General features: G+C 43.0%; 1 protein-coding gene across 1 annotated transcript in view; it reads left to right on the forward strand.

Annotated features, from left to right (window-relative positions):
- The window catches only part of LOC133136765 (zinc finger homeobox protein 4-like), a 56,814-nt gene extending 38,586 nt beyond the window's left edge, over positions 1-18,228 (forward strand). The window contains exons 5-10 of the mRNA XM_061254483.1: positions 4,739-4,831; positions 6,249-6,379; positions 7,360-7,560; positions 8,666-8,792; positions 9,046-14,070; positions 14,491-18,228. Coding sequence (XP_061110467.1) covers positions 4,739-4,831; positions 6,249-6,379; positions 7,360-7,560; positions 8,666-8,792; positions 9,046-14,070; positions 14,491-15,869 — 6,956 coding nt within the window. The 3' untranslated portion in view covers positions 15,870-18,228. The remainder of the gene's footprint in view (positions 1-4,738; positions 4,832-6,248; positions 6,380-7,359; positions 7,561-8,665; positions 8,793-9,045; positions 14,071-14,490) is intronic.
- Positions 18,229-27,674: the final 9,446 nt, after the last annotated feature.

Raw genomic sequence — 27,674 nt, forward strand, 5'->3', positions numbered from 1 at the left:
TTGGAGTGCTAAATAAGATGACATGTTTAACTGCGGGTTGGTATTACTGCTCCTCAAAGGGTCAAATCTCAGATGGCGTGAGCTGTGCTGTGGCTATTCTTCCAAGAATCTGTCTTTGATACTGAAAAACGGTCTGTTTAACTTCCATTATCTTATTTGGGTTTTCATTTTTTCTCTTGGAAAAAATTGATTCGTATTGGAAGTCAACCCCTCAGTGAGTGAACTCGAACAGAACAATGACATGGGAATTAAATGTGCCTAATATTGCTGATTCTTAAAATGCTGTCAAATGTCTGCAGACATGCAGGCACCCCAGCAAAATGGCACAAGGTGCGGTGTGAAAGGGACTGGCCTTGAAACTGTTAAACAATAAGACTCCAACAATGGTTGTCAGGCTCCAAAATGTACATTTCTGTCATATCAAGCAGAATTATTCTTAAAATACTTAAATCAAACTTCACAATTCAACCAACACAATTCAATCAACAGTTGGTCTGAATTGGTTCAATCAATACCTTTCAGTCAATACTTTTCCTGGTTTTGAATCTGCCTAGGTGTACCCTATAACCCTTTGTAGTTGTTAAATGAGAACTTCCTCTAATAGTTGTACAGAGGGAACAGAACTCAACAGTGGACTTTCTGTGCGTGTAGCAGAAGTTGCATCATAATAATATGTATTCATGAGATATAAAAATAATAGGTCTTCGTTTTGACGTGTTATCCACAAACCAATTAAAGGAGTCCAGAAGGTACTTGGTATGAGGGTGTAAAATAACAAGGAAAGGTTTGTTCATGTAGCAGGGATATAATAAGCAGTCTGAACAAAGCCAGGGCCTGACCATGCTGATACAAGCGTTTCACCTACAAGCCTGTCATTTTCTTTCACATAATAATAATGTCTGCTCATGCTACCTTCTCTGTCACTGGCAATTTAGTTGTTAAAATGACCTGGTTTTCAAATGAGTAAGGTCTTTGTGGTTATCCAGAATCCTGTCGGAGGAACACGCCTCTGCACTCAACGCTCAACACAGTCCTTTAGTGCGTCAAACAAAACAAAAGCCATTTCCAAAAAAAAAAAAAAATGTGGTTATGCGGAGGTTATGTGTGTTAAGTCATCTAATTAAAAAAGAAAAAGAAATCACAGGATAGCACAAATAGCACTTTTGCGTTATACCAACTGGTGTCCTTTGTCACTGTGTGTCAGATTTGAAATAAACTGAATGAGTAATCTGACCCATTTTGATTTCAGTGCAAGATCACTTGCTTTGTTTTTCCCACAGATACAGTTATAATCATTTTTCTTCCTTTTCTTTTTCATTCCAAGCGGAAAATAAATGTGTCGAACTTTCAGAAAATATGTAATGTATAATAACGTATGGTAGAGCGTAGTATATGCTTACGTTGTGATTCACGGAGATTTCCGTGACGTTTTCTGGTTGGGAGTTTGTAAGTCCCTGTGTGAAAGTGAGGTCTGTAGCCGTGGCTCGATGTTAGTATGTTAGACACGGTACACTAACGACATCTGGAAGAGATCTGAATGCTTGTTAAATGCACTGGATTTTTTTGGGAAAGACAAGGGGGGCGGGCGGGGGGGTTCAGTGGGAGGGAACTCTACAGCTCGACAGAGGGTGTTATCATTAAGGTATTTGACCTGCCCTTTTAACTGACTGCAGAGAGGGATAGAGTTTCAAAGGATCTTTTAAGTTGGACTGTAAATTGAAAATTGCCCTGGGAAACTCTGTTAGAGGAGGAAGGCGACTCCCGGGAGCTGTAGTGGGGAAGTTGAAATCTGTATGACGACGCAGAGCTTTGACAGAAACGTCCAGAAAGCCAATGTTCAACACATGTGTCAAACTTCTCAGACTTCTCAAACTGTGTGGTAGTTCTGGCCTATTATACTAGTTTATTATTTTTTTCTTCTCCATTTTCACTTCGACCTCAAGTCCTCTGTTTGCAGCAGGTAATGGACATAAATGTAAGCCAGCTTGATGCAGTGTATTAATAATACGATTACAGAAATATTTGCGCGTGATCATTTCATTAGTCGGGCGCTGGACTGGCCCTTTCTGGAGAAGGCTGGACTGGATTTTAGGGTTTGCCTGAGTGAAGGCGGAGGAAAGCGTCCATGTCCTACCTCAGCCGTTCCCATGGCCTGTCGTGTCCACAGCAATATCCCAGAACCCACCACATAACCTGTCCGACTGCTGAGAACCACTGCTACAGTAGCAACGATGAAGGATCAATATGAAATCCTAAAAGAATAATAAACAAAATAAAAAAGAACTTGTCTTCCTTCTTCCTTCAATTTGTAAGCTCTCTTGGACCTCCAAATCCTCAAAAGAATTTTGTGCAGAAGTTTTGTGGGCATATCTAGTTTTCTTTCTCCTTTCTTTCGCAAAGTGCATAGTTGCTTTAATCCATCTGGGAAAAGTTAGGTGGTGCTTGTTGCTTCCAGGAAAGAAGAACCAGGCATCTACCGTCGCAACTAAGGAGGTAAATGCGATAATTAAGCTTTGCCTTTAAGATAATGAACTTCTGGAGTGAATCCATTATTATAGGTTTCAATGGGTCTCTTGTGCTGGGTGGTTAATAATAAGCTAATGCATTCACTGTCCCCATGGGTCATGTCTAATAAGCCCAATGTTTTAATCAACCAAAATATTCACTGAAAGACAACAGTGGTTTTTAATAAAACATTTTTTCCCACAAAACCTCATGAATTTGGCCCACCAAACCTCATGAATTTGGCACACGACAGATTATCCAAGGTAGACATTCCACTTCTTGATACTGGGTTATGTGTACATTTAATCTTGTACTTTGCGCATAAACTCTCTATTTGCCACACTCCCGAGCACTGGGTGTACATTTTGCACATCGATTCTGAAGCTTTTATATGAGCCAAGATCCCCCCCCCCCCAGTAACAAAGTGGCTTTGTCTTCACTCTGCTGACTGAACACGCCACTTCAGCACTGTTTACCTGCAGACAGTGTGCTCGGTCAGATAAAAAGGACTGGTGGAGGGCTGAGAAAATCGCGAAGGCAGGACAGTTTGACCTCCGACCTCCAGGGGTCAGCACTGTTTGTTTGTGCTTTGGCAGAGAGCTGTAAATTCCCATCGCCCCGGTGCTTCTTGATGGGTGAAAGTTTACAGCATAGTCTATCTACCCCATTCAGAACAGACTCTTTTTCTTTTTCCTTTTTTCCCTGTCCATGACTGTGATTACTCATGACTGTAGCTGGGGTCGTGCAAAGAGCAGACACTGTGCTGATGTATTGGCAAAGCATGTCTGGGAATTCTACTTTCTCTGCAAGTCCACAGTCCACTTCCCACAACCATCCATGCATGCACACTAATAATATTAATAATAATAATAATAAGAACAATAACTAAATAATAATAATAATAACAATAATAATGATGAATACATAGAAAATCATTCAAAGACAATAATGATTACGACTACTCTGATTTTCTGACACGCGGTGGTCTGTTAATGCTTCCAGAAGTGTGTTACACCGTGCTGCTATGCTGGCACCTTTGATTTCCATCATCGGCCGGGGAAGGGTGACGACTCAGTGTACCCCGCATAAGGAACGGAGTGCAGATTCTCCAGGATAAGAGATAAGGGAAAACGAAAAGGAGAGATAATGAAAAGGGCTACCACAGCCTGTCCGGGCCTGTAGTTTTTGACACGGAAACGAGGCCCGCCTGTGGGCCCATACTGTGCCTAAACGGCGCGTGAATCTGTGCCCCGAGGAATCCGCTCGTAACGAACGACGCGGCGCTGTGTGACTGCGTGCGACCTTTCACCGAGTAACGGTCACTCTTTGTTTTGACTGGGGCCTCGTGAAACCGTCGGCCAATCGTCGGCTTCTGTCGCGGTCCCTTTCCCTCAATTTATTATTTTTTTTCATAAAAAATTTCTGCGAAGCATTTTTTTTTTGAAGACCAGGCTGTCGGAAGTTTAAAACATGAGGTTTGTTTAAAAAAAAAACATAAGTTTGTTAAAAAAAGTCGGTAGCGCAGCGGAAGCACTGCGGGGGTTGTGAGCTGGTGTCGGTGGGAGGGGAGGGGAGGGGAGGGGAGGGGGGGGGAGGGGAGGGGAGGGGGGGGGGGGGGCAGCTGCAGTAATTCATTAAAATGCGACGGCGAGAGACAAAAGGATCGCGGCACAAAGGTACCACGGGGCCTTGCGGGGATTAGCCCTGCGTGAGCCCCCCGACGCGGGCGCTGACAGCGAGAGCAGGTTAATCCACCTGCGACAGCGCTAACGCGCGCGGCGGCGGCGGCGCACAAAGGGGCCGAGCTGACGCCACCGCCCGGGCCCTAACCATCTGGAGAGCGTGATTTCAGCTAATAAGTTCCCCAAGAAATTGTGAATTCCCCCCCCCCCCTCGCCTTCTCTTATAATTCTGCAGGTTGTTTGTCTGTATTTCTGTATTTTGAATGATGTTGTATTTCTTCTAGTCTCTAACATTAGTAGCCGCCTAGTGTGAACCACGTCCCAGGGAACGCGTTCGGTTGACGGCAAACCGTTTGTGAAATTGTCTTGTCAGGGCCGACGCGTACGTGGCCAAACATTCTTTACGCGAGGTTAACTTTCTGTTGTTTCAACTCCCGGAACTGATATCGCTGTCACGTCGCGGACCACTCTGACTGTCCGTAGAGCTAATGTCTTTGTGCATGGACGATTGTAGTTAGGTAACCTGATCTCTTTAAATTATTCAATTGCAGAGGAACACGATGAAAAGATCAAAGGCCCTGCCAAGACTACAACAAATGACCAGACTGAGAAGGATATTAAAGTCCTCAAGAAGTCTAAACTTGGTGAGAATATTTAAAATATATTTTTTTCTTTTCAATGCCCTCTGATATTTAGATAACATTTTTCTGACCGCCTTGTTTAGAAATACGGAACCGCAGATTCACAGTTGATGGCACTTTAATCATAATGTTTGGATGGTGAGAATGTAAATTTTGTATTTTGTTTTTCATGCTGGAGAAAACATTGAATATTTGAACACATCTGTGTGGTGTTTTGGTGCAGCTTGTTACTGGTGCCATACTGTCTTACTCGATGAGGCTTCACACGTTGTCATATTGTGTGGGATGTGTGATGTGTCCCAGAGTTGCACAGACATAAAAGCCAGCAGAGGAGTTGTAAGTGGTATCGGAGGATGTGTTCACCGACCGGTCTGTCCCTCGCCTAGACAAGCGTACGAATCTGAAATTTCTGTTTTATAGCCTGCATTAAGGGTCTGATTTTACGAAGACCTTTAGCATGTGCGAAACCTGTTAATACACAGAAAACCAATGACATGACCAGTTATTGGTCACGGTACTTGTTTTGCTCCAATCGCAATTGAGTGTGCGTTAATAATTGTATGTGTGCTAAAATGTGTTGCACACGCATTAGGAAATCAGGGCCTAAGCGTGTAAAACAAACTGGCATTTGAACAGCAAACGGAAAATGGTTCCGTGTCCGAGGAACACTGGACAGAAAAGTCACACTGAGATCTTGTGTTGTTCTGAGGGTGTGGATACAGTGAACGTAGGAGCTAATGAGTGCCTAGAGCCAAACAGATCCCTCAATGACTTGATTTTTATACTCTTTGGATAAATCCTTGTACTGGCAGGACGGGCTGTTCAGAATCTTGAGTGTGACAGATGGCAAAAGATTCAATATGAATTTTGGCACAGCATTTTGTAGAGACAAAAGCGAGCTTGAGGATGTTCAGCTCTTATAACATTATTTTGTCCTATGAGGGGCACAAATAATCTTAAAATATATGTGCCACAGGGGCTGTTTTACACACTTTTCTGCTAAGTATTTTCCTTGATGCTTTATATCGAAAGGTGTATGGGAAACCATAAAATTACACTATATTATAATATATTGAAAATATGTTCCTTGAATATAAGAACATTATTCAGCTCATTTATAAAGACAACTTATTCATAGTATAGCTGTACAAAAACACTATAGATAGACTATGCTGTAAAAAAAAAGAAAAGAAGAAAATGTCTTCCGTTTGTATTCCAGCATACTTTTCTGTGATTTATTACCATAAATGAAGGTGCTACCGTTCGTTACCTGATTGACTTGATCAGGTCTTTCCAGATTAGCGACTCAACCGTCAGTCACCCTCAATCAGCACCCGCAGCTCCCGATTCATATTTTCGTGTTTATGTTCTGAAATGTTAATGAAACGAGCCCGAACCATCGTCTGTTGCCGACTTTCAGGAATGAATACCCTGCCCAAGGAACCTCCCGGGACCACAGCTCTTGGAAAGCGAAGTCTATTGCCAGAAAATGGAAATGACACGACGCCCAAGAGACCGAAATCGGCAGAGGGGACAGCTAGCAACGAGCAGGTAGCCCCCCCCGCTCACCGCCGTCACAGAAAGCAGCGTGCCGCTCCCCCTGTTTTGGTGTGATGGCTCTCCGGGCCCCCCCCCACCCCCCCACCCCCCCCATATCTCCATCTCACTGCATAATCACATTTGGTTTAATATGTTAAGTAATGAAGGATGTGCGTGTCATGTGGTACTGATCGAGGCCCAGGTCATTCAATCCTTTAATGTGAGTGGATTACATTAAGGGATGCAGTTGGAAGCACTCGTGTGGGAGTATGTGTTTATGTTAATGAGAAGCAGGCCCGAGATGGAACCGCCTCACCCCCTTTTGTTTGCCTGTAATCCTCCGATAAGGAAGTCGCACAAATCACATTCCGTTAATAACATCTGAAAGATGTTTGGCGGGCCGAGGGTGTGACTCAACGCTTCGGCTCCATTTACTTGTGCCGTTAACTTTCATTCAGTCGTCACTGCGCTTGATGTTACTTCTGCTCCTCATTATGATTTTGTACCCCCTTTGAAGAGTAGGTTTTTTTGGGGGGGAATATTTTCCAAATATTCATTCATTCCTTATCCTAACCCGCTTATCCTGAACAGGGGGGCCGGAGCCTATCCCAGCATACATTGGGCGAAAGGCAGGAATACACCCTGGACAGGTCGCCAGCAATTTAGACTCTATTTTCCAAATATAATGAATGAAATTATTATAAAATAATTTAGCAATTTTTTGCAAATGGAATATGTTCAGGCGGTAAGAGCAGTCATCTGGCAGTCGGAGGGTTGCCAGTTCGATCCTGCCCTGGGTGTGTCGACATGTCCCAGAGCAAGACACCTAACCCCCAATTGCTCCTGACGAGCTGGGTTGTTGCCTTTCATGGCAGCCTATTGGTGTGTGAATGAGAAGCATCAATTGTACAGCGCGTTGGATAACGGTGCCCCGATAAATGCAGACATCTACCATTTTACCATCCTAACTTTCTCGGTTTTCTTTATTCCAGGAGAACCAGTGCTCGCAGTGCAGCTACAGCACCGCGGACCCCAGCCGCATGGCGATGCACGTGCTGTCCCAGCATTCAGTGCGGTCGGCCCTCTGCTGCCCGCTGTGCGACGACGTCCTCAGCAGCAAGATCCACCTGCAGCTGCACCTGACCCACCTGCACAGCGTGGCCGCGGACTGCGTGGAGAAGCTGATCGCGGGGGTATGCGTGAGCTCACCAGACCGCTTGGGGTCTGGACATTAAGAAATGCGCCCTTGTTTTACGATGGCGCAGACCTCCCCGAAACAGATACGGTGCCTCAGCCTACACGACTTGTGGCAGTTGTGCGTGCGGGAACTGAAAGTATGGGACAGTTATTTTATGGGTGGGGCGCATTTTGAAAGGGTGCACAGTTGTTTTGCGCTAAAAAGGCCAAGAGAGAATGTAGACAGACAAGTATTAGTGGTATTGGGCATAAATCAAGAGTAGGTTCCATTGATGTGCACAGTGTCTTTGTCAGGCCACATTGAAAGTATCGTGTGTGTAGTTCCGAGCCCAATACAAAATGAAAGAAGTTTTTGAAAACTACAAAGAGGGATGGCACTTCATATGAAGGCTGTGAAGAAAGGATGTAAGACACTTAACCTATTCAAGGCTTGGCAGAGTGAGAGTTCTTTTCTTTCATGAAAGGGGATTAACAAATTGAACTATGAAAGGTTTTCAGTTTGAATGCTGTCACAGTGCAAGGGCACATAGGTGGAAACTAAATGTCAGTTCCGTGCTGAGGTTAGGAAGTTCCTCTTTTCCAGCGAGAGTTGTCAATGCATGGAACAGCTTGTCAGGTCATGCTATAAAAACAGAAACCTTGGTGTGTTTAAACGATGGGTATAGTGGGTATAGTGGGCAGAGTGGGCTGGTATTATTATTATATATGGTAAAAAAAACAAATAAAAAACAGCATTTATTTAATCCTGGGAACACAACGAAGGTCTATCGACATGGATATACTCTGTGCAGACATTTTAACGACACAGAATTTCTATCTGTTACTGACCTTGTAATATTTTTAGCAATTTCAAGTCTTGCCAAGTCTACAATGTCCATGCATACAAAGAAGGAAAACCTCTTTCAATTTTTAATAAAAGCAGCAGCCATAGAAATACCGTGTGAAAATACTGCACTCAAGTGTTGTAAAGGGTTGCCAGAAGGGTCCCCCTGTGAACATCTCCCTGCCCCCCAGGTACTGAGTCAAAAGTAATAATTCTACAAACTATTTTTATGCTGACTGGTATATTGTATTTGTTCTAATATTTGTACTTCTTCATAGGTCTCAGAAACCAATGTCCTAATGCCCAGAAACATGGCTGAAAAACTGTGTGAACCTGTGAAAGATAAGCTGTTGTGTAATGTGGACACTTCAGCTGTGACACAGAAAGAATCAGTGAAACCCCAAGGTAAGTGCATTTCATCGTAGTTTTTTCAGTATTTTTTATTTTTGAATGCTGTAGCTTATGTAGGAATTATATGAACGCAGCGATTGATTCATTAACTGTGCGAGTTATGGTGCCATCATACTTAATTAGCAAGCAATTTGCAGGATCACTATAAAAGATTACAACATTCAGTGTGATTCTGAAACGTACTGAATTCCAGGAATGTAACCCCAGAATTAACATAAACCCTTTTCCTTCTGCTGTTTGTCTCCAGGTGGCGGTTCCATTGCTTCGAAAAGCAAAGCTCAAAACAGGGGCTTAGAGGGCCTTCAGAATATTCTGGAAGTCAAACCACAAAAGGCCCCTTCAGACACCCCAAGCTGGAAGAGGAGCCAGGACCAGAAGAACCAGGTCTGGCCATGGAAGGATCAAAGTGGGCTCCAAAACCAGCAGCTCTTGGGCTCTGATCACCACGCTTACAAGCAACGGAGTGACCACAGCGGCCTGGAACCGCGGGAGCTCCTGGCACATTCTCAACTCCGCACCGCCGTCGTCTGCGCCCTGTGCCTTTGCGACTTCCAAACGGTCCTTGAGCTCAGGAAGCACCTGGAGAGCGTTCATCCGGAGCTGAGCCAAGCTGACGTCGGGCGTCTCTGCAGGACCCCGCCAGCGAGTGAACTCAGCACCGAGAGCGCGGAGAGGATGTTCGATCCCAAGCTGCTCAAAGACTTGGTCCAGGAAAGGAAGGACAGTCCGGCGAGAAGCGAGAGCGTATCTCCCCTGGATGAGGCCAACTTCGAATCTAAACGAACCTTTTCCCTGAAAAAAGGCACAAATTTCTTCGTGGAGAAGTTTTTGGATCCCGCGCGTCCGTACAAGTGCACTGTGTGCAAGGAATCCTTCACGCAGAAGAACATTCTCCTGGTTCACTATAATTCAGTCTCGCATTTACACAAGCTGAAAAAGGTCATGCACGAGACCACGTCGCCATTGCTTCAGGAAAGCAGCAACAGGTTTGACAACAAACCGTACAAATGCAATGTTTGTAACGTTGCCTATAGCCAAAGTTCAACTCTCGAGATCCACATGAGGTCCGTGCTTCACCAGACAAAAGCCAGGACTTCCAAAGTGGAAACCGGAAGCAGTATTTCAAACGCAAACCGTGGGGCGACACCCCAAAGGCCTGTCACCGTTAGCCAAGAGGCAGTGGACGCTACAAACTTAACTGCCGCAACACCCAAAGATAACCAGACAAAAGCCAAAGAAAACCGAAAACAACCTGCTGAAAACATTTCCAGTCTTCTCCCTCCGCAGCCGTGCCTGACCCCAGGACAGCTACAGCTGCAGCACGACCTAACGCAACAGGCCGCTTTCTTTCAGTCTCAGCTTCTAGGCCCGGCATTCTGGCCACCCCTCCCAATGTCTCCCAGTGTCCTGCTACACTTTCAGCAACCCCAGTTCCTCTTTCCATTTTATGTGCCCGGTGCTGAGGTGAAGCTTAACTCAGAGCTGGCATCGCAATCCCCCATTTTGGGGCTGCCCGGAATGACTCAGACCCTGCTGGAGGACCTCAGGCTTCAGCAGAGCCAGTTTCAGCAGCTGCAGCAACAGGCTACTAAAAAGCTGCCCGGTGACTCAGAGGTGCAGTCGCAGAAAGAGCAGGAGCAGGAGCAGACCAACGAGCCCGAGGTGGAGCAGAATGACAAGGCGATAACTGATGCCCAAACATCTGAGGACGCCGAAGAGCAGTCAAAGGAACCGGAGAGCAAAGAAGAGCCAAAAAAGCAAGGCCACAACAGTGTCACGACTGAGGATAACGGAGATGTTAAAAAGCAGGTTCCAGCAGAGCCGTCCTTCCTACCTCCACGTGTTATCTTGGGTGCGAGGGGGAATGCTGCCAGAGCTCTGCTGGAGAATTTTGGGTTCGAGCTGGTGATCCAGTACATTGAGAACAGACAGAGGAATCAGAGGAAAAACGAGTGTGCGGAAAAAGAGGCCATTGCTGACAAGCTGGTGTGTGGCACATGTGGAAAGCTTTTCTCCAACATCCTGATCCTCAAGAACCACCAGGAGCATGTGCATAAACAGATCTTTCCAAATGGAGATCTTGAGAAGTTTGCGCAGCAGTATAGAGAAGCGTATGACAAACTGTATCCAATTAATCCATCGTCTCCTGCGACTCCTCCATCGCCCCCAACCACCCCGCCTCTTCCGCCTCCCCCTCCCTCACCCCAACCTCCATCGGAGCCTGCCCCCACCATAAGGAAAATGCAGACACCTGTACCGCCAAAGGCTCCACAACCACCACCAACTCCACCGCCCCCTCCTCCGCCGGTCGCGTCTCCGCAAATCAACTTTCCCACATCTGTAGACCTGCCTCTTCTCCTGTCAATGATGGCACAGCAAGCTGGGTTGCCTCCAAATCTCATGCTCCAGTTTCCCTCTTCAGATCCTACACCTCAGTCTGATCTTACACAACTATGTAGTCAGCAGGAGCCGGACCCCGTGTCTCTCCAGCAAGTGGAGTCCAAACGACCACGTACTCGGATTACCGATGAGCAGCTGAAAATCCTCCGTGACACTTTCAAAATTAACAACTACCCTGGGGAGGAGAAGGTTCAAGAGCTGGCTGAGAAGTTAGGCCTTTGCCAGAAAGTTATCAAGCACTGGTTCCGCAATGCCCTCTTCAAAGAGAGACAACGATGCAAGGATTCCCCCTACAACTTCAGCATTCCGCCTATCGCAACACTGGAAGATGTAAAACTGGAGTCCCAGTTTGATGGAATGGATTTTTACAAACTGGATCTCGCCAAGAATAATAGGTCTTCCAGAACTCACATCACAGACTATCAGATGAGAGTCCTTCAGGACTTTTTTGAAACAAATGCTAACCCTAAGGACTATGAAATAGATCAGCTCTCCTCTGCTCTTAATCTGCCGAGTCATGTGATAATTTTCTGGTTCCAAAATGCTCGTGAGAAGGCAAGAAAAATGTATGAAAGCCAGATTGATTCAACTGAAGACTGTGAGAGAAAGGAAAAGGTTAATGAGAGTTGCATTGCTCATTCTTGCAAAGCTGAAGATGATGATGCACCAGACAGTGATTGGCAAGATAAGGAATATGTGGATGTTAGCAAACAGCTAAAAAACATACCAAAGCTCTTGGAACATGCAGGTTCATCCAAACATGCCTTTGGAAGAGTTACAGTTTCAGATTCAGGCTCTCCACCAGTACCTTCACCTCAGTCCAGTATTGAAAAGGCCTCCCCACAGCCAAAATTAGCCTCTGATAATTCAAAGCAGGCTGAGGATTCTTCATCTCAAGTGCTAACTAACATACCAGAACTACGAGCGGCCCAAGTGCTCACTCCACAACCTGCCAGGCAGAAGATACCCCAAGAACTAATGACTAGGTTGCAGTCTGCGGCCATCACATCCAGTCATCTTCCTCTCACCACCTCAACTATGACAAATAGTTTACTTCCTCAGATGCTACACTACAAGTGTGAGCAGTGTAAAATCATCTTCCCATCTGCAGAGCTGTGGCAGGAGCACCAGCGCATGCATTTGCTAGCTACCCAAAACCAGTTTCTTCACTCCCAGTTCCTGGAAAGATCCTTGGAAATGCCATACATGATCTTTGACCCAAGCAATCCACTCATAACAAGCCAGTTACTCTCTGGGTCTTTCTCCCAAATGCCAGTGCTGAACAGTTCCATCCATTCCTCACCTCCTAGTAGCGCCTCTCTGAAACGTAAATTAGACGACAGAGAGGAAAACAGCTCCAGCGATAAAGACTGCAGTAATACTATCGAAGACCAGCAGAGGGACAAACGCCCTAGGACCACCATTGCACCAGAACAGCTGGAGATCTTGTATGACAAGTATCTCCTTGACTCCAACCCAACCCGAAAAATGCTTGAACACATTGCCAACACGGTGGGCCTGAAGAAAAGAGTTGTGCAGGTTTGGTTTCAGAACACTCGTGCCAGGGAGCGCAAGGGGCAGTTTCGAGCACTGGGTGCAGCTCAGTCTCACAAAAAATGTCCTTTCTGTGGTTCGCTCTTCAAGGCCCTGTCAGCTCTTGAAAGCCATATTCGATCCAGGCACTGGCATGAAGCTAAGGAGGCAGGTTTTGGCTTGTGCTTAAGTTCCATGATGTCAGGCAATGATGGAGCCGAGATCCTGCCCAGGCACAATGACTTTGAGAACCAGTTCACTAAGATGGAAACTAGTGAATCTGAGCTTCCTGAATTTGACCTGACCGCTGCATCTTCAAGCCTCGCTAAAGCAGCTGAAGGACATCTGAAGTATTTCATGAGCTCTTCATGCTCAAAAACAGAAAAAACTGAGGACCCCGAAGGGGTAAGTGATAATTTTGGAGAGGTCTTCTATGACCTATCTAAAGGAGATTTAGATGAGACCTCTTCTGTCACCACAGCCACGAGTGATGCATCAACAGGTCACAGGGGACAAATTGAGCAAGGTGAAGGCAAAACAAATCCCTTTCAAAATTATGATTTACACAGAGAAGTTCAAGTCAACCCAGCAAATTTCTCAATTCAAGATAGCAAGCACAGTTACAGCATCCAAGGCGATGACCTGGATGACAGTACAGATCAGAGTGAGACCTTGAGTGTGGTAGACCTGAGCTCACCTCACCCCTTCAGCTACAGAAGCCCCTTGGATCATGGAAGGTTAAGTGTAGACAAGCCAGGCCACAGGCGCTCCAGGACCCAGATGAGCAACCAGCAAGTTATGGTTCTCAAGTCTTGCTTTAGCGACTGCCGCACGCCGACCATGCATGAATGCGAGACGCTCGGCGACAAGATTGGACTAGCTAAGCGGGTCGTGCAGGTCTGGTTTCAAAATGCTCGTGCCAAAGAGAAGAAGTTCAAAATAACGGTGGGAAAGCCGTTTGTGGTAAGCCAGGAATCGCCCGACGGTCCGATGCCAGAATGCACACTCTGCGGCACAAGGTTCACCACTACATTTCCCATACGGGAGCACATCTTTTCCAAGCTGCACGTAGACAAACTGCAAGACAGACTGAGGGGCCATGTGGATCGGGAAAAGGACCACCTCACGGCAACAACCGTACGTCAGCTGATGGCACAGCAGGAGTTCGAACGCTTCAAGAAGAGGACAGTGGATTCCCTTGGTACCGCCACTCAGCAGCAAACCATGACTGATGCACTTCTTGGTCTTAGCTGGCCGACCAGTTACTCTGGAATCACTGGTCTCCCATCTGGTGTAAATGGGAATTTAAAACATCCTAGTTTTCCACCAAGCACACCTGGTGAGTTTTCATGACCTCGACAACTGAATAATTTAGGGATATAAGTATATACACAAGTACAAGTATAAACTCACCTATCTATACATGTAATCATGCGATGCAGTGACATCTGTCAATGAAATATTGCAGTCAGGGTAGTCCTTAACTTTCAGTTCAATGTGTGTGTGAGTGTATGTGTGTGTGTATAAAGATAAAGAAATATATGTAACGTCACATTTTGTTGACATGTTGATCCGTAACCAAATGATCTTGTAAGTCAGTTCAATTGACTTTTGTGTAGCATATTTCATTGAGGACCAATGTCTCAAAGCACTTTATAGATATTTAGTCAAATTCTAATCTAAACAATTGGATTGACACTAATAATTACATGATGATATTCAATATTTACACATTGTGCTTTTTTTATTTTCACTCCAGGAACTCTTGGTGATGCGTACCCCTCTCCAGTCACCCCGACTACTGCCGTGTCTCTCGGCTGCACCCCGACCAAGACTCCGGCCACTCCATCTCCCATTCCCTCCACCCCATCGACAAGCCATCAAACCGAGCCACCGAACCCGGACAAGCCAAAGACGTCTGTGCAGCTAAAACAGCCGCACGAGGAGAGGGAGGCAAACGGCTCTCGTTCTGATTCGAAGAAGAGGAAGGAAGGGGAAAGAGAAAAGAGAACTCAGACAAAACGAGCCAAATCCCAAGGGCTTCTGGGTACTGTCGCCGGGGATACGGGAGCCTTCTTAGCCGGACAGTTCCTGCCTTACTTTGTCCCGGGGCTTGTCCCGTACCTGCCTCCCCAACTTCCCGGATTTGCTCAAGGCGGCGGATCCTTCCCGCCTCTGTGCGGACTGGAGAACTTGTTCCCGTACGGACCGGGCTTGCCACAGGCCATCGCCGGTCTCTCGACAGCCGCCCTGGTTCAGCAGTGCAAGCAGTATCAGCAGTCACTCCCAGACACCCTGAAACAGGACAAGCTGCGAGAGGGGCAACGGCACAAACCAGCCTCTGCCGAGCCATTGAACACACCCGGCGATAGAATCCAACCAAAAGAGGAGGATACGACTGGCTTTTCTGCCGAAAGCACAGACCAAGAGTTGCAAGCGGGTGCCAGAAACGTGGACTTTCCAGATGGTCTCATCAACTCCTCAAACAAGGGTGAGTTTACCTGTGAACAGTGCCGGGCGGTCTTTGCCGACAAGGAGTCTGCGTTGCGCCATAGGGAGTCGTCCTGTTGCTTCGGACAGTCGTTTTCTGACTTGCGGGATGCCGCGCTTCACAAGGAGGCTAGCAACAAATACAGCTGCACGCCGCGGAATCTGACCGTTAGCACGGACAACGCGGCTAGCCGCCACGTTCGATCGAGCCCTCACAAGGATAAAGCAGCAAGACAAGCAATGAGAGATGCCAAAGAGCACACTAGATTATTACCTCGTTCCGCCTGCTCCTCCACCACATCTACCTCACAGTCTGCTATCAATAACCGTCCCCTTATTTCTTGCACATCCATGGCATCCTGGCCCAGTGTTCTTTTCCAAGCGTCCTCCATGGGCGCCGCATCGTTCCTCTCGCCCTCCGCCCCTCTCCCTTCTGCCCTGTCCACCCCTCCGGCGGTTACCTCATCTGCACGGGGTACCGCGGAGGGTCGGCTCTCGTTGCCCGCCGAGATCTGTTCGGACAAATTGGGCGGCCAGTTGAGTCAGAAGCTTGACAACATTGGGAAGTCGTTGGACATCAAGACTAAGGCAACCTCTGGCCTTGGTGCCAATTTCAGAAGTATCAGAATGGATATGTTCACTGTGTAGGAGTGAAAGCTGTATAAAATAAAGAATTTAACTGCAGTTCCAAAGTTTGTTGTAACCCAAAAAATCACAGCACCAAATGGTTGACTCAGGATTGTTTTATTTTCCCCATAATGATATACTAGTTAGACATGGTAGGATTTTTATTATGGACAGAATGGTTGCCGATGCTTAAGCAAGCTATTGTGTACTGTACTGAATAATTTACAAAAAAAACAGCTCTTGTGGAGCTTGTTTCAAGCCAAAAACAATGTTGTGATCGCAAATTTCACCTCAGATTGATTTTCAAAAACTTACTGTATGTACTGTATGGAGAAATATTTTGGAACATTTGAAGAGAATTTGTCTTATACGTACAAGGTGTAATTCAGTAACTTTAAATTCTCAGGTCATAACAGAGTATCCTTTGTCTGTCAAAGCAGCATAAACACTGATTAAATGGAAGATTTACCAAAACAAGTAAAATTGTACCAGGAGCACGTGGGCACATGTACATTTTGGGATGTACAACATGTGTGTTTTTTTTTCTTTCATGTTGCCCAACTGGACCATATGGTTTTGCCACTGAAGGAATTAAGAATGGTGCTGGAACAGTATGCGTATCCCCGAGGTTATATTGCGTCAGTCTTATACGCGTGACACGTTTGTTCCTTTCTGGGACAGAGTACTTGTGATCCGTGCCACACAGTATAATGTCCAGTGTTAATTCAACTCTAGCAGCACATGTAGTCCAAGAGGACATACTCTGTGTGAGTTAATTTAACACCGAACATCTTAGTCTGCTGCTTTCTTCATATTTTTACCCCCACTTGCACCCAGTTATCTGAAGGGATAACTTTGTTCTCTTTTAATATTATATTTAATTTGTGAATTGTAATGGTATTGAGGTACTTGCTTGCACCTGGATTATAGTGCACTTATTCTGTTTTTACCCTTTATATAATTTGTTTTATGATGTATTTTTCATAAATAATAGGTCATTTAATCGGTGTCTTGTTTCTTACTTTTTTCCTTTTAGAACAGCAGTTTGATCTGTAAGAGTTTGACTGTGAACAAGCCAAACTTGTACTTGATTGTGTACATAAAGTAGATTTGTATGACTTGAAACTGTTAAAGAACAAAGTAAAAAAGAAAAAAGAAAATGGTGTACATTATTGCTTCATGTAAACAAAGAAGCTGCTTTAAACATGATACAAATGTAAGTGTTTTGTAAAATATAAAGATTTTGTCAGCTTGGAGGTACATTTTCCTATACTTTTTTCAATTGATGTCCTCTAGTACTCTGGGCATTTCAGTTGATGTTCTGTTTTTGTTTTATTATCCATAATAAATCGACTTGTATTAACATAATTTTGCTGAAACATTATATAGCTTACATTGTTATTTCTTTATTCAGCATTTCCACACTTCAGCAAAGGTGGATTCATAAATTCATAAATTGCTTTATCTGAATGTTTTTTTTGTTGCTGTGGATAATTAAAGAATGTGAATCTGATTTCCAAATTGATTTATAAGGTAAACAATTTGTTCATTCCAATGGAAGACATTGCTTGTGGGACTTGTACATACGAGTAGTTGGATGTGCATGGTGTGCAAATGTATTAATATGAGTAAATGCAAAAAAAAAAAAAAAAAGTATTTCTTTTATTTGTTCTTGTTCCGAGATGAACAGGTAGCATGAAATGCAAACTGCTTGACAGGTTAAAATCTCGCTTAAGACGGTGAAGTAAAAATCCCTTTGTCTTTTTAAAGGATGACAATACAGGTTTTTTTTTTCTCTCTCTCTCTCTCTCTCTCCAGAAATGTAGAAATATCAGTGTCACAGCTGTTCCAGTTTATATTATCTCCTCTTTCTATGTAAACATTTTGATGTTCTTATTGATATTTTGACATCATGAGTTGAATTCCAAAGACACTTTCAATGGTTTTCCAAGAGACAATGGTGCGGTCCCGTCCTTGTTCCAAAGTTGGTCAGAACGCTGCTTCTGCCTTTCTCCCTGAATGCGGATCCGTGCTTACAAGGTGGAGCTCCCCTGAGAACATTGCACAAACGTGTTAAGAGCAAAATGACTGATACTCAAGAGCGATGGACAGTCAGATGAGTAGGATATAAATGTATATACAGTACATGGGGCAGTAAGCCTGCATCTAAATACCTTTATCTGTGGATGGAAGAACCAGGCTAAAGATGATGGATTTCAGAATGAGTGAAATTGGGATTTTTCTCCTGAACATTATTGGGATTCATCACGATGCCACAGGAAGTATTCCTCATACCTGGGCAGTGAAGGAAAAAGCTCATTTTTTAAGATCTGCCCTACATGGTTACATAACTTTAAATAAAATTAAACCAAAAATGTTATTGATGTTTTGTATCAAGGAAACTGTGTCTTTTTTGTTACTGTGATGTCCAAAGTCTCAAATATTACAATACTAACATAGTTCGAAAATGCCCCCACTGCCCCCACCCTCTCACCATAGATCTGTAGTTGACCATAATTGAAATGACATTCATTGTAGATGGCATTTGAACAGCCTCATCTGTAAACCATTCATCGAGCATATTTTCTCATCATTGTGATGAATGTAGTAATAATAATAATAATAATAAAAAAAAACAAAAGAACATTTGTAAATCAGGGCCGTGTCTGTCCCAAGCCAAAACATCTTACTCTCACATTCCTCACGGATCAACATGCGACGATACTTCACCCTTTGAAGAATAGAGGGTTTTTTATGTTGTGCGTGAGTGTTCTAGAGCACCCCATTGTTTTCAGTAACGTAACCTCATCGTGTTCCGAACGCCAAGTTAGCTCACCATATTCCGAACAGTGCAGCTTTCACGACGAATAACTAAAAAAATTACTTTATAGCTTGTGTGTTTTTGTGTGTGTGTGTAAAGTGTAATTCCTTCCGTTTTCATAAAAACACATACGCGATCCAGTTCGGCATGCAGTGACATGGAAATGGTGCTCCATGGTGACATTGTGGTGGGGAAGCTGTTGCTACGAACCAGGCAGTCTTATATGGCAGTGTTCAGACCATCGTGAGCTAACACGGTCTTCCGAACACAGGGATGTTGTGCAGTTATTTGTCGTTTTCTCTATAAATATTGGTCCAAATCACATAAATCAAGGTGTTTTAGTGTCTTAGATAGTCAATAAGCAACCATAATCATAAACCACATTCTTCAGACGAAGAACTACTAGTGAGCGGACATAAAGTTTGGTGGAAGCGGCCTCTTCCCCGTGTTCCATTCGGTTGCGTTTACGTTACCAGTAGTGATTGTTACATGAACATTAGTTTAGTTAAGAACATTCCAGTCACGTATTTGTGATCATACATGTAAAAACGCACCCAGAAGTCATGCCAAATATCCACATATGCATGCTTACCTTTAAATTAAACGGTTAAAATGTATTTCTAATAAGAATATAATGTTATGGGGCCGCGCTGGTGCAACAGGCTAAGACGCAGCAGACTCGCGGTTGCAGTTCGCAGCAGTTGCACCCTGGGGAGCGGGGTTCGATTCCCGGTCCTGCCAAAAGCCAAGTTTGGCCGGCTCACGTGGAGCGGCATTAATTGGCTCGCCGCTCCAGAGGGAGGGTCTTGGCAGGGTCAGCTGATCGCCGTACAATAAGCGCCTCGGACGCCTTGGAACCACGGACACGTTTAGAGAGATGAGACGTCTTGAAGAAGGCGTGCCGCTCTTCCTCGGCTGGCCAGGGAGCAGGGTGTGCACGGTGTATCTAACTCAAATTGAATTAGAGCGGGTTACAATTGGCTACTAAATTGGGAGAAAAAGGGAAAAATCGGGAAAAAAAGAATATTATGTTCTGATTTTTTTGTGGGAAAGTATTAAGACAGTCAATTTCATTACTTCTCAAAATGCCCCCCACCTCCCCCCCCCCCCAAAAGAAAAAAAGAAAATAAGTCCCGGTAATGTTTTTATTCCCGTTGGCCAGGTTTAAATGTCATTATTGCCTGAGTTAAAAATATCTGCAAAATGTGAACCACATGTGTACCTCTTCAATCAATTTTGCCATAGATACTAAAAGTTGAATAGCTTGTCGATTCAGTTTAAACTGCAGGAATGCATGAAGATTATTTCCATCTGTAGGAGTACCTGGAGATTAAATGTAATTGCGTACGAATTAGGTATCCGTAAAATGGAATGCTGAAACCCTCAACTCATTATCTGCTAGATCATTATATGCAGGGCAGACTGTACTCTAATACCCCACAATGCACTACTGCTGCTGTTTATCAGTACTCTATAACTACATGTTCCCTTGCCTACACAATCATAGTAGAGGAAACGTTAATGTGGATCACTGGAAAACAAATAGTTAAAATTAAGGATTGTTGTGCTGTGCTTTCTTCTTACTGTGTTAAAAATGTGTCTTAAGGGCACAGTGTGACAAAAGCATAGCAAGGGAAAATGGGCATGTGTGTGTTTTTTTTGGATCTCATATTTTGCCATACATGGTCAGGTATTGCTTTTACATCAGAGGGAGAAGGAGCTCAGTCCTCTGGGGCAATGGGTACACTGCTCTGCTGGTCGATCTTGGGTTCAAAAGAATCAGGTGTACGCCTTTGAAAAGATGCACCATGTTCAGTTCGGCATGTGAATGTTTGCCTGGGTAAGCTCTTGTATCTTTTGGATATAAGATGGGTGTACAAAGATACAAGATAAAACTGCAGTCTCATTGGTGAAAAATAGGTTCTAAAGAAGAAGAACTATCTAACAAAGAAGTATCATTGCATTCCTGCAACCTGTACCTTCAATGTGTTTTTGAATGCAGACCTGAATGTATTCTGTTTCTGCAGATAGTATTCCTACATTTGTTCCTGCAGACTTTTTTCCCCCAGATCTATATATGCAGGCACTGATTAGGCCTACAATTGAACAAATTGAAAATGCCATTGATGTCATTCCTGACATTTTGGTATTTTTTCAAGCTCGATGGCTAACTAGTGAGTAATGTGGACCTTTAACATAATATCAATTATTATTAGATAATCTGTGTTTACATTTTTGAGAGCCCAGCATTCCAAAGTGAAACAATTATGAATTTTGCGATGTACAGTTAATTAGACTAAGCAGGAGACAATCCTCCCCTGGAGCAATGCAGGGGTAAGGGCCTTGCTCAAGGGCCCAACGACTGTGCGGATCTTACTGTGGCTACACCGGGGATAGAACCACCGACCTTGCGGGTCCCAGTCATGTACCTTAACCACTACACTACAGGCCACACACAATGACATCACCCTTCATAATTGCTGTGAAAGATTATTGCCTCCGCATATCCACGTCCTTGAAATGCAAAAATGATAATGCGTGATTTCATCAAAGGCAGTTTGATCTGTTTGGAAGCCTTTTCTCGATAGCTGCCTGTAAATAGCATTGTGACTTTCCAGGGATGATGAATGGTTTTGTGGATCTTGCGGATGTTTCGGTAGGTGGTGCGAGTGCCGTATTCCTTCTGCTTCTTCTTCTACCAGTCCCTTCAAATTCAGTCTCTGTCATAAGTGTTTTCAGCCTGGCGCTTCTATCGATGAGCACTGCCTATGCAATTAAGCATATGAATCTGAAAGCTATTAACTGATGACCTGGAAAACTTCCTGGAAATCATGCAGGCGTGACAATTGATGGATTTATTGCAATGATAATCGGCAGATCAGCCCTATACACTATATCTGTGCAGCGTATTAAAAGAAGATTGAAACAAGACAATAGCTTTGCAATTCTCATTCCGGACGTTCAAATCGACTTAGAAAGAAGGGATGCAGTGATTCATAACCTTATCCAGAAGGTTACAGGTTTTATTCACAGACGGGTTCTTTGGCATAAGACAAGGACATCGCACATAAACTATTAACATCCCGTCGCATACACGGATAATGCATTACGGAATCCAGTCGGGATGTCGTGGTTAAAAATAGCAAAATCTGTAAAAACTGGAAGGTATCTTCGCTTCGTAAATTCCTTCAAGCTACTGAGTTTTGGCATCGGCTGGATAAGGCAACTCTGGAGCAGCTGTCCTCTTTGTGTTTGCACAATCCCCTCTGCCTCTCCTTCGGGCAGATTGGCACGGTGCCAGTGTGCGCCTCCTGCTTTGCCTGACACTTGTATCTAATTAACTAATTGTTCTGTTAGTACCAAATTGAGTGTTTTAACATCACCCGGGGGAGATAAACAGAAGGAGCGGGGAGGTAAATTAGTGTAGGTTGTATGAGACTATTGTTCCCTAGACATGCTGTTACCAAGTGCTACTTGTCACTGTGCCGTCTCTGAGCACTGGTAAAGGATTGTGGATGTCCTCTTTAGTGTCACACTCTTATACCGGATTATTTGCTTGAAGAGTGGCATAAATAAACTCAGCGACCACTTTATTCAATAGACCTGTACACCGGCTTGTTAATGCAAATATCTAATCGGCCAATCTTGTGGCAGGAAAGCAGTGCACACAAGCATGCTGACATGGCCAAGAGGTTCAGTTTGTGTTCAGACCAGACATCAGAATGGGGGAAAATGTTGGTCTTTTGCTTATGTAAATGGCCCGTTCAAGCTGACAGAATGCCCACTACACAGAGGGGGACATTGGCTCAGGAGTTAAGAGCAGTTGTCTGGTAGTCGGAGGGTTGCCAATTCGATCCCGCCCAGGGTGTGTCGAAGTGGCCCTGAGCAAGACACATAACTCCCAATTGCTCCTGACGAGCTGATTGGTACCTTGCATGGCAGCCAATTGCCATTGTTGTTTGAGTGTGTGTGTGTGTGTCAATGGGTGAATGAGAAGCATCAATTGTACAGTAATTTGGATAAAGGCACTATATAAATGCAGGCCATTTACCATTTACCATACAGTACTGTGCAGAAGTCTTAGACACCCTAGACTTTATTATTTATACATTTTGTGTGTGTGTGTGTGTGTGTGTGTTAGTATAAAATAACACATTTGAGATTTCCAAATACTCATTTTCCAAAAGATTACATTTTACAGAGACATATTTGTATTTAATTAAAAAAAGGAACATATTACTGTATGGCGGCACGGATGGTGCAGTGGGTAGCACTGCCGCCTCACAGCAAGCAGGTCCTGGGTTCGAATCCCTGTCGGCCGGTGCCTCTCTGTGTGGAGTTTGCATGTTCTCCCCGTGTCTGCGTGGGTTTCCTCTGGGTACTCCGGTTTCCTCCCACAGTCCAAAGACATGCATGTTAGGCTGATTGGAGAGTCTAAATTGCCTGTAGGTATGAGTGTGTGCGTGAATGATGTGTGTGCCCTGCGATGGACTGGTGACCTGTCCAGGGTGTATTCCTGCCTTTCGCCCAATGTATGCTGGGATAGGCTCCAGCCCTCCTGCGACCCTGTTCAGGATAAGCAGGTTCAGATAATGGATGGATGGATGGAAATATTACTGTAAACAATTGACTACTATTTACATAAAAACTTGATCAAGGCTCTCTGAGATCAGAGGCAAGGCCAACCAAAGTCTGCAGAAGAACTGTGGCAAGTTCTCCAACATGCTTGGAACAACCTCCCTGCCGATTGTCTTATTGAACTGCAGGACAGCGTTGGCTATCTCAGAGAAGCGATGCAGTTTTAACGCCGGAGGGGGGTCACAAAAAAGATTGATTTGATTCAATTCTGCCAAATTGCACAGCACTGTATGTACAGCATATCATTAGTACAGTACATAGCAGGGTATAACATTAAAAGATATTTATATCTAACTTGCTCAAGACTTGCTTAAATAAAAACATGCTAAATGAAATGCCAATTCAATTCCATAATGTGCCTTATTTATTTGACCAGTTAATATATTGTAATAATTTACTAATTGTGAAGACATGCATTCAGTCATGAAAATGTTTTTCTTATCTTTTTTGATGATAATGATTGATATGTTGATTTGTTTCTACTAAACTCTATTTTCTAACCGTTAATTATTTAGAAAAAAAATATCTTACCTAATAATTACATGATATTGTATTATTATTGTCTTTGAAAATATTATATTTATCCTGTCATATGTAAAGTTGTTTTTGTTTACTTCATTGATTATACTAGAGATTAAACAAAAGCATTGCACACATTGTAAAATGTATGCAATATTGTCTTCAAATTTCAGTACATTTTATGTTCTATTTATACAGGTGCATGCATTATATTGAGTATATACATGCATCCATCTTTACAATAAAAACCTCATTTAAGTAAATTAAATTATAATCAATTCCACACTTTTATGTTCTTTGTTTTATAATCCTTTGAAGTGTGTAATATTCCGCCCAGCATAGTCTGTACCCTGGAAGATATAAGATAAACTGGGTAAGATTTTATGAAAGCATGTGGCAATAATCTCACATATCTTGAAGCAGAATAGGAGGATTATTCAAAATCTCAGACAGGAAATTGGAAATAGTTCACTTGAGAGGTAGACCAATGTGTAGCTCCCATATTCCTGATTACGTGGAAACTGTTTTGATGCAGTGAAAGGGACTACAACTGATTTAAATCGCGTGCCTTTGCTCATTACTTTTACAAGCTGTACAGCTGTATTTTATAGTCGTTGTATTCTCTGAAACATCTTTGCCTAAAAAGATTAGAAATCTGAAAGTGATAGGCACTCTTCTCTTGTTGTATTGTTTATGGTTTCTGTTACAAATCTCAAGGAGATCTAATTGTGTTGTTAACAAGCCGTATGCAACTCAAACTGAATTTATGAATTTGAAATGGTTCTCCATGCTGTAATGGGGGGGCTTCCTAGTTAGCTATCAGTCAGTGACTGTTTTAAGAAGGTTGTTCCTCCCTACAGTTTGTGGGTCGTTGTCATCCATCACAATATACTGTGATACACTATACACTTAAATATTTATATGATTATGGTTTCGTATTGCGTTACTTTAAATAAAATATAAGCCACACTGTTTCCACACTATATTAATATTAGCATGAGCATCATAATAGTTCTGCCTGGGCCAATAGACACAGTCCCAGTAGACAATGTTAAATTACACCAAAGGTAACTGCAGTAATTGGTGTTTAATGGGTCACAAGATGAATGCACTGAGTCACTCTTCGGAATGAGTTGCCTCCCACCTCCGACTGTATAAATCATACACCATATCTACTCAACATAATATAAGTATTATTATTGAATACTTTTTAAACATAATATTGATTAAATTGATATGACAAGTAATATTATTGATTTATGTGTTATCATACCTTAATTTTATTGAGTATTGCGTATTTTATAGGTGTGTCACATACAGATGTTGGGTGTTGGTGAGCGGTAATATAAATTAAAGTCTAAATCTTGCACGCAAAGTTTATAATTAGTTTACTTCTTTTTTTGTGATTAGTTTAAATTTTTTAGCTGCATTGAGAAACTTTTTTTCTCATTATAATCTGTTCCGTTTAATTGAAAAGGAGCTGTACCCTGGCAATTTAATACATAGCACTTACACTGCGTATACTGCAAAAACCAAAACATGTAGTAGATCAATCTTTTTTTCATTTTTTTTCATATATTTACTTTGCTAAATATTTAATACAATATTGCTAACATTTTCACTTATCAAGCAAGCGGTAACTTAAAGCAAACTAATATTTCCCTGTGAGAGAAAAATAAAACATTACAGGAAAAAGGTTAAGATTAAGGTTAAGGTTTTTTTGCATTATACTACTTAAAAATGATCTGGATATGAAGCTCAGGTTTTGTAGGTGAAAACCCACTAAACCACTTTGTTTTGGTTTCATTAAAAAAGTATGCAAGTGTATACTTTTTTGATTACAAAAATAAAAACTGAAACCGCTTATTACATTACATTCAAGTCATGGATTAAGTATTGGTTCGCTTGATCTGCAGCGCAATATAACACCATGCATATAACATTCATAAACACCCCGTGTGTGTGTGTGTGTGTGTGTTTATGAATGAACATTATTAATAATAATAATGATGATGAAAAACATTCATTATTGTGCGGTTATTAGTTCCTGTAAGTGCTCTGTAATGCAAGTTGTGTTTTTTTTTTACAGAATGCATGCCAATGAAAGGTGGACTTGTCACCATTTGAAGTATTAGTCAGTGTGAGTTAGTGCCATTGAGTACTTTGCTCTCAAAATCAAAGTTAAATGGGTCATCTATCACCAGAATGCTTGTCTCGATGACTTGTCAGGACAGCGATATGATTTATGTGTTGAATTGCTGGAGTCATCCATGCGTTACTTCTTGGATTATCATTTTATGCTGTCTTCAATTAAACCTCCATAAATAAAGACTCGGCTTCACACGTTTTCCTGTACGGACAATAAAGTTGTGCATGCAGATGGGTGATCACTGTACTGACCTCTGACACGCAGGGTTCTGATAAGCATGCATGCGACAGAGGAACATAACGTGCGCAGTCCTGTGTTTCAGGAGTCTAAATAAACTGCAGAAATGCATACAGTCTGTGGGCTCTCTACATGCTTAATAAACAGATATATCCTGTAGCCTCTAGCTATGCCCTCTATGCAGCAGCAATAACCCAGCAAAAATACATTCTATTAATGATGCACATGTTTCCTATATATATATATATGCCTCCTTTGTATTTTATGTTTTTGCATTGCTGAAGAATGATTCCAATATAAGTTGGATATCAGTGAATCTTTTTTCATGGTTTTACACTAAGTATCTGCCTACAAAAATGCCTACATACTCATCACACATGCATGCACACACACACGCATATGCACACACGAACACGCACACACGCACACACACACACACCCCCATACACACACACACACACACACCCCCACACGCACGCACACACACAAACACACACACCCACAAGCACAGATACACACACACACGCGTGCACACACCCACAAGCACACACACACATACACACAGACACACCCACACGTGCACACACACACACACACACACCCACACGCACACACACACACACACACACACACATACAGACACACACACCCACACACACACACATTTAGCAAATAGGGGACAATAAAAGACAGCGCGTGTGCCTGCCAGGCCCATGTGAAAGGTAGATGAACCCTGGCTTTAATCCCAGCCATTTCATTTATTTCCTCTCAGCTGCGACATAGCACAGAAGATTATTGACAGATGTGTCAATGCGATGTATGAAACTGAACTCCTGTAATACTGCCAATTCATCATTACGCACTGCTCACACAAGGGGAGAAGAGCGCTCTGTTTCTTTATTTAAGGGGCTGACAGATCTCTCTCTGAGACTGCCGCTTTATGACACTGGCTTTCCAATTATGTTTGATGTAATGCAGTATAAAATAAAAATGCTATCATTTGCCTTGGTCCTCACCACATGCTTGTGAATAATGAAAATAAATGTTTTCCATTAAAATGCACTGTACCCTTTCTAAAATATAGATGAAAAAACACAGAATTGCAGGGAACATAAAGTCATACAGGAACTATAAATATGAAAATAGTACTTGTGAAAATGACCACCACTAATACTTAGAGTAAGGTATTTATTTAGAAGAATAAGATATCATTGAGTCATCTACGAATTGAATGTCAGAGGAACTCGATATGTTCTTGCAGTCTAGATTTTTAGAAGGAAAATATATTTTTATACATACTGGTATAAAATGAAATTTTGTAAAACATGTTAGTTTCAGACAATTGAAAAGCCAGACCATCTCTCCTCAATTTTTAAAAACAGCAACAAATATGTCTGCCTAAAATTTCCACCAGCCAAGTTAGATTCGATTGGTTTTAAAATAAAGGTCGACTGCATTAGCT

This window comes from Conger conger, chromosome 9 (genome assembly GCF_963514075.1).
Source record: "Conger conger chromosome 9, fConCon1.1, whole genome shotgun sequence".
Taxonomy (NCBI): Eukaryota; Metazoa; Chordata; class Actinopteri; order Anguilliformes; family Congridae; genus Conger; species Conger conger.